Source organism: Phocoena sinus, chromosome 4 (assembly GCF_008692025.1).
Source record: "Phocoena sinus isolate mPhoSin1 chromosome 4, mPhoSin1.pri, whole genome shotgun sequence".
Lineage (NCBI taxonomy): Eukaryota > Metazoa > Chordata > Mammalia > Artiodactyla > Phocoenidae > Phocoena > Phocoena sinus.
Genome location: NC_045766.1, coordinates 110,344,477 through 110,352,576, shown reverse-complemented (window position 1 = coordinate 110,352,576; position 8,100 = coordinate 110,344,477). Strand labels below are relative to the sequence as shown.

Below are 8,100 nucleotides of genomic sequence, written 5' to 3'. Positions count from 1 at the left end.
AAAGTTTACAAGTTCTGGCATTCAATCAAAGATTTGCAGACGTGCAATGAAGCAGGAAGACATGACACGTATTGAGGAGAATAATCAATCAACCAAAAATGACTTAAAACTGACACAGGTGTTAGAATTAGCAGACCCAAGGACAAAATAGCAGTTATTATACCTGGAATACTTATGTCTAAAAAGTTAAGTAGAAATATTGAAGATATGAGAAAGACCCACTCAAACTTCTTGAGATAAAAACTGCACTGTTTAAAATGAAAATTTAAGGTATTAAAGAAATAGCAATAGAAAATACGCAAAATTTAAAACAGAAAGAATAATTTTAAAAAAGAGAATGCAAAGAACACCAGTGAGCTGTGGAACAATTTTAAGCAAACTTTTATATATGTAATTAGATTCCTGAAGAAGTGAAAAGAGAAGGAGCATACAAAAAAATTTGAAGAAATAATGATGAAAATTTTCAGAATTTTATGAAAAGTAAGCACCCACATTCTAAGAAGCTAAATGAGACTTAATCACAAAAAATGTGAAGAAAACTATACCAACACACTTTGTAATGAAATTGCTTTAAACCAGTCTCATAAAGGGAAAAATTTTCAAAGCAGCCACAGGAAAAAAGGCATATTGTGTACAGACAAACAAAAATAAGGAAGACAGCAGATTTCTCATTGGAAAAACTCAAAAAGTAGAGCAACATTTTTAAAGATGTGAAAGAAAGATTGACAACCTAGAGTTTAATATTCAGTGAACATGTTCAAAAATGAAAGCAATAAAAGATAGTTCATACATACAAAAGATGAAAGAATTCATTTTGAGAAGACCTACGCTACAAGAAATTTAAAATTTGTCAAGCAGATGAAAAATGATGCCAGATGAAAATATGCATCTAAAGGAATGAAGAGCATCAGGAAAAATAGCTACATGGGTAAAAAAATATGAATTTTTTCCTATAATTTAAATTTTATTCAAAAGATAACTGACTGTTTAAACAAAATAGTTGCAATGTATTGTGTGTTTTATACCAAGTAAAATGAGTTTAAAAATAGTATAAAGACTAAGAAGTAAAAACAGAAGTAAACTATCTTCAACTTACATATGGTGTATAAAATCACTTGATGTCATAAAGTGATAAGTTAAAGATATATACAAAAAATATTAATACAATTAGTAAAATAACAAAGAAAAGAGGTATAACTAATAATCCAACAAAGGAGATGAAATGGAATTGCTAAAAAAATACTCAATTCAAAAGTGGGCAGTAGGGGCTTCCCTGGTGGCGCAGTGGTTGAGAGTCCGCCTGCCGATGCAGGGGACACGGGTTCGTGCCCCGGTCCGGGAAGATCCCACATGCCGCGGAGCGGCTGGGCCTGTGAGCCGTGGCCGCTGAGCCTGCGCGTCCGGAGCCTGTGCTCTGCAAAGGGAGAGGCCACAACAGTGAGAGACCCGCATACCACAAAAAAAAAAAAAAAAAAAAAATAGTGGGCAGTAAAAGGAGGGAAGCTGAACAAAGAACAGGAGGAACAAGAAGAAAACAAATAAGAGATAATAGACTTAAACCTAACCATACCAATAATCATATTAGATATAATAGGTCCAGATATTTCAATTAAAAGGGGATTGTCAGATTAGATAAAACAAAAAGACCCAACTCAATGCTGCCTATAATAAATTCAATTTAAATATAAATATACAAAAGAGATGCTACGCTAACACTATTCAAAAGGAAGCTGGAGCAACCATACTAATATCAGACAAAGTGGATTTTGAGACAATATCACCAGGGACAGAGAATATTATTTCATAATGTTAAAGGGGTCTATTTATCAGGAAGACATAATAATCCTAAATCTTTGTGCATCTATAAACAGATTTTCAAAACACATAAAGCAAAAACTGATAGAACTGCAAGAAGAAATAGACAAATCCACTATTATAGTTGGAAATTTCAATACTCTTCTCTCAATGTATGATAGAATAGACAGAAAATCAATAACAATATAGAATATTTGAACATTATCAACACATTTAGCTTAGTGAACACCACTAAAGCACTCCATCAAACAACAGTAGAATGCACACTGAGTACACATGGAAAATTTACCAGGAATTTATTTATAGAGACAATAAAATGTCTCAATCGCTTTAAATGGATTAAATTATAAAAAATGTGCACTCTGACCACAATGGAATTAAATGAGAAAACAATAAGAGATATCTGGAAAATCCCAAAATGGTTGATAATAAATAACACACTTCTAAATAAGACATGGATTAAAAAAGAAATCAAAATAGAATTAGAAAATATTTTAGACTAAATGAAAATAAAAGCACAATATGACAGAAATTTAGTGGGATGCCACTAAAGCAGTAATTAGGGGAAAATGTATAGCACTTAAAATCTGTATTATAGCAGAAGAAATTCTCAAGTCAGTAACCTCAGCTTCCACTTTAAGAAGTTAGAAAAAGAAAAGCTAACTAAGCCAAAGTATGTAGAAGAAATTAAAAGATCATAACAGGAGTCAATGAAATAGAAAACAAAATTAATGGAGAAAACCAAAGAAACCAAAACCTAATTTATTGAAAAGATTGATAAAATTGGTAATTTTTAGAAAGTTAGCAAATTCATTCCAACAATATATAATAAGGATTGTAATCATGAGCAAATAGGGTTTATTTAAGGAATGAAAGGTTGGTTTATCATTTAAAAATTAATATAATTTATCATATTGAAAATCTAAAATGAAAAGTAATGTGATTATTCTCCATAAACACAGAAAAAGAATTTGACAAAATCCAATATCCATTACTGATAATAATTCTAAGACAACTATAAAGAGGAGGGACCTTCCTCAACCTGATAAATACCATCTATAAAAATCCTTCAACTAACATACTTAGTGGTGAAAGACTAAATGTTTCCCTTTAAAATCAGCAACAACACAAAGATGTCCACTCTCACCACTTTCATTCAATATTGTACCGAAAATTCTGGACAGTTCTATCAGGTAATATAAATACATAAATAATCCTTCTAAACTGGAAAGGAAGAAGAAAGTCTGTCCTTATTCAAAAATGATGTGATTGTCTATGTAGATAATTGAGTGGAAACTTCAAAAAAGCTACTAGAACTAATAAGTGAGTTTAGTGAAATTACAGAATATCGATCAAAACACAAAAATTAATTGTATTTCTGGACACTAGCAACTCATGAGAGAGAATTAATTTTTTTTAACTTGCAACTACAATAGCATCAAAAAATATGAATTACTTAGGGATAAATTTGGCAAAAGTTGTACAAGGTCTGTATGCTGAAAACTGCAAAATATTGCTTTAACAAATTACAGAACACCTAAATGTAGACACATACCATGTTCAATGATAGGAAGAATCAATATTGTTAAGATGTCAGTTCTCCCATACTAATATATAGAATCAATGCAATCCCAATTAAAATCTCAGCAGACTTCTTTTTCAGAAATTGAAAAATTGACCCTAAAAAATTCATATGGAGATTCAAAGGACTTGGAAGAATCAAAGCAAGATTTAAAAAGAAGAAAAAACATGGAGGACTAATACTACCTGATTTACAATACTTATTATAAAGCTATAGTTATAAAGGCAATGTAGTAATAGGGCCAAAAGAGAAATATAGACTATAGGAACAGAATTGATAGTCTAGTAATAGACTCATACCTACGTGGTCAATTGATTTTTGACAAAGGTCCAAAGACAATTCAGTGAGGAAAGAATAATCTTTCAATAAATTATACCTGAACAATTGGATTTCTGTATGCAAAGGAAATGAACTTTGATCTATACCTCTCACCAAATATAAAAATCGTCAAATAGGATCAAAAAACCGTTAAACCTAAAACTGTATGAATTGTAGAAAAAAACATAGGAGAAACCCTTCTGACTTGGGTTAGGCAAATACTTGATTCAAAGGTAAAAGCATTGCCCACAGAAAAACATATTGATAAATTTAATGTAATACAATTAAAAATCTCTTCCTTGAAAGACATTCTTTTTTTTAAGAGCATAACTATTCAGCATATTTATTTATTTTATATAACATTTGAAATATAGTCCTTTGCCTTCCTTGTCATTTCTTCTTTTCCTTTTTTTTTATTCAAACAGAAAGTCACAAAAATTATAATCATCCTCATCAGTTCACTCAGTCCCATGTAATTAATTTTTTTAATCTTTTGTTAGCACATTTATGAATTCATCAGTTTTCCATTAGAGTTCTTAAAATGCTTATTTATTCAGTTCAACAGTATAGTCAGTTACCAAAAACCTGTACTCATCAGAGTCTTTTCCATGAATTCGTTGAAGACGAAACCCTTTTATAGGAACATTTTGGCAAAAGCATCAGAGTACACCCAGAACTGTCTGTAAATGACAAAAGACTTAAAAATGACCACAGTTAAAGATTTGATGAGCCCGGCGCGCCGGCCCTAACGAGCCGGCCGGCCGGCCTGGCTCCCCTCCCCGGCCCCAACGGGCGGGCGGGCTGCCCTGAGGAGGCGGGGAGGGGAGGGCTGGGCCGGCCGGCGGGCAGACAACGATGCCGAACTTCTGCGCGGCCCCCAACTGCACGCGGAAGAGCACGCAGTCGGACCTGGCCTTTTTCAGGTTCCCGCGGGATCCAGCCAGATGCCAGAAGTGGGTGGAGAACTGTAGGAGAGCAGACTTAGAAAATAAAACACCCGATCAACTAAATAAACATTATCGATTGTGTGCCAAACACTTTGAGACTTCTATGATCTGTAGAACTAGCCCTTATAGGACAGTTCTTCGAGATAATGCAATACCAACAATATTTGATCTTACCAGCCATTTGAATAATCCATACAGTAGACACAGAAAACGAATAAAAGAATTGAGTGAAGATGAAATCAGGACACTGAAACAGAAAAAAATTGATGAAACTTCTGAACAGGAACCAAAACATAAGGAAATAAACAACAGCAATGCTCAGAACCCCAGTGCAGAAGAAGGGGGTGAAGAGCAGGATGAAGACATTTTACCTTTAACCCTTGAAGAGAAGGAAAACAAAGAATACTTAAAATCTTTATTTGAAATTTTGATTCTTATGGGAAAACAGAACATACCTCTGGATGGACATGAAGCTGATGAAATCCCAGAAGGTCTCTTTACTCCTGATAACTTTCAAGCACTGCTGGAGTGCCGAATCAATTCTGGTGAAGAGGTTCTGAGAAAGCGCTTTGAGACAACAGCAGTTAACACATTGTTCTGTTCAAAAACACAGCAGAAACAGATGCTAGAGATCTGTGAGAGCTGCATTCGGGAAGAAACCCTCAGGGAAGTGAGAGACTCTCACTTCTTTTCCATCGTCACTGACGATGTGGTGGACATAGCAGGGGAAGAGCACCTGCCTGTGTTGGTGAGGTTTGTTGACGAAGCTCACAACCTGAGAGAGGAATTTGTGGGCTTCCTGCCTTATGAAGCTGATGCAGAAATTTTGGCTGTGAAATTTCACACTACGATAACTGAGAAGTGGGGATTAAACATGGAGTACTGTCGTGGCCAGGCTTACATTGTGTCCAGTGGATTTTCTTCCAAAATGAAAGTTGTTGCTTCTAGACTTTTAGAGAAATATCCCCAAGCTATCTACACACTCTGCTCTTCCTGTGCCTTAAATATGTGGTTGGCAAAATCAGTGCCTGTTATGGGAGTATCTGTCGCGTTAGGAACAATTGAGGAAGTTTGTTCTTTTTTCCATCGATCACCACAACTGCTTTTAGAACTTGACAATGTAATTTCTGTCCTATTTCAGAACAATGAAGAAAGGGGCAAAGAACTGAAGGAAATTTGCCATTCTCAGTGGACAGGCAGGCATGATGCTTTTGAAATCTTAGTGGACCTCCTACAAGCACTTGTTTTATGTTTAGATGGTATAAATAGTGACACAAATGTTAGATGGAATAACTGTATAACTGGCCGAGCATTTGTACTCTGTAGTGCAGTAACAGATTTTGATTTCATCGTTACCATTGTTGTTCTTAAAAATGTTCTATCTTTTACAAGAGCCTTTGGGAAAAATCTTCAGGGGCAAACTTCTGATGTCTTCTTTGCAGCCAGTAGTTTGACTGCAGTGCTGCATTCACTAAATGAAGTGATGGAAAATATCGAAGTTTATCATGAATTTTGGTTTGAGGAAGCCACAAATTTGGCAGGCAAACTTGATATTCAGATGAAACTCCCAGGGAAATTTCGCAGAGCTCAGCACAGTAACCTGGAATCTCAGCTAACCTCTGAGAGTTACTATAAAGAAACTCTGAGTGTTCCAACAGTGGAACACATTATTCAGGAACTGAAAGATATCTTCTCAGAACAACACCTCAAAGCTCTTAAATGCTTATCTCTGGTACCCTCTGTCATGGGACAGCTCAAATTCAATACATCAGAGGAGCATCACGCTGACATGTACAGAAGTGATTTACCTAATCCTGACACACTCTCTGCTGAGCTACATTGTTGGAGAATCAAGTGGAAACACAGAGGGAAAGATATAGAGCTCCCATCCACTATTTATGAAGCCCTTCATCTGCCAGACATCAAGTTTTTTCCTAATGTTTATGCATTGCTGAAGGTCCTGTGTATTCTTCCTGTGATGAAGGTTGAGAATGAACGCTATGAAAATGGGCGAAAGCGTCTCAAAGCATACCTGAGGAACACTTTGACAGACCAAAGGTCAAGTAACTTGGCTTTGCTTAACATAAATTTTGATATAAAACACGATTTGGATTTAATGGTGGATACATATATCAAACTCTATACAAGTAAGTCAGAGCTTCCTACAGATAATTCAGAAACCATTGAAAATACCTAAGAGACTTTTAACATAGGCTTTCTCTTATATTTGATATTTGAAAAAATCTGTAAGAAATTTGAAAATATCTTACAGAAAAGTTGTAAGGTGTACGTAGGCCACTTAATCACTGAATATCTTGACCTGTAGGCCTCCCATTGAGTACATTAGTCATTGATAATCTGCCTGTTTAAATGGCCCATTTGAAGGCCCACGCTTTGGAGACCTAACTGTTCTTCCAGAAGATAGCATTGAAAGTACCATGTTACACTCTGTGTGATCTCTGCTAATGGCACTTTGAAATTGTATTAGTTAAGTCATTTTAGATATAACATTTGTCACTGTGGATCCAGTTGTCAGGTACTTAGTTATCATTTCTTTGAAGAAATAAATTTTGAGGAGGTATGGGAGGAAGGAATACATTTTATAAAACATTACAGTGAAGCTCATGACTGACCTTTGAATAGTAGGAACTTTAAGTATGCTGTTAAAAATCTGTAAGGGACCGTTCAAATGATCAGACTGTAAGAGAAACGTGTGAGCTCACCAAACAGGGATTTCAGTGTAGATTTTGCCTTTATCAAATGAAGTTGAAGGAACAAGTTATAGTTAAAGTTTGAATGGAAGAGCCTGCCATTGTTGTTCCACATCTGATTGTTGCTGTTTACATTCCTTTATTGAGCCTACATCTTCATAAGCTTTTTGACAGGTATATGTTGAACACTTCTGTTTCATGGTCAAGACAGGATCAGAGACCATGGATACTGACAACTGATTTGTCTGTTTTCTTTTGTCTTTTTCCATGACTATATCTACTGCCTCATCTTGATTTACAAACAAAACCTAGAAAACCTACAAAAATAAGTGTTTTGTGGTTTATCTAGGAATAATATAGAAAATATTGCTGTTATTTTTGGTGAAGAAAATCAATTTTGTATAGTTTATTTCAACCTAAATAAAATGTGAATTTTGTTTAAAAAAAAAAAAAAAGATTTGATGAAAGTTCATAATAATGCAATTGACAAGGAAATTTAGTTATTTCTGAGATATACATTTTAAAGTAATAACTAGAATTATGACTTATAACATTATACCAGAACATACAAGATTTTTAGAAATTTCATGTAATGTCTGAAACATTTATATTAACATATTTCCATACAAATAACCCAAAGAAAGTTTAGTATTAGTAGGTTTTTTTTTGGTTGGTTTTTTTTATACTGCAGGTTCTTATTAGTCATCAATTTTATACACATCAGTGT

General features: G+C 34.5%; 1 protein-coding gene across 1 annotated transcript; it reads left to right on the top strand.

Moving 5' to 3' along the window:
* Positions 1-4,461: 4,461 nt before the first annotated feature.
* LOC116753630 (52 kDa repressor of the inhibitor of the protein kinase-like) lies at positions 4,462-7,799 on the top strand. Its single transcript, XM_032631586.1, has one exon. It carries the CDS (start codon positions 4,571-4,573, stop codon positions 6,857-6,859), a length of 2,289 nt encoding a protein of 762 aa, XP_032487477.1. The 5' UTR covers positions 4,462-4,570; the 3' UTR covers positions 6,860-7,799.
* Positions 7,800-8,100: the final 301 nt, after the last annotated feature.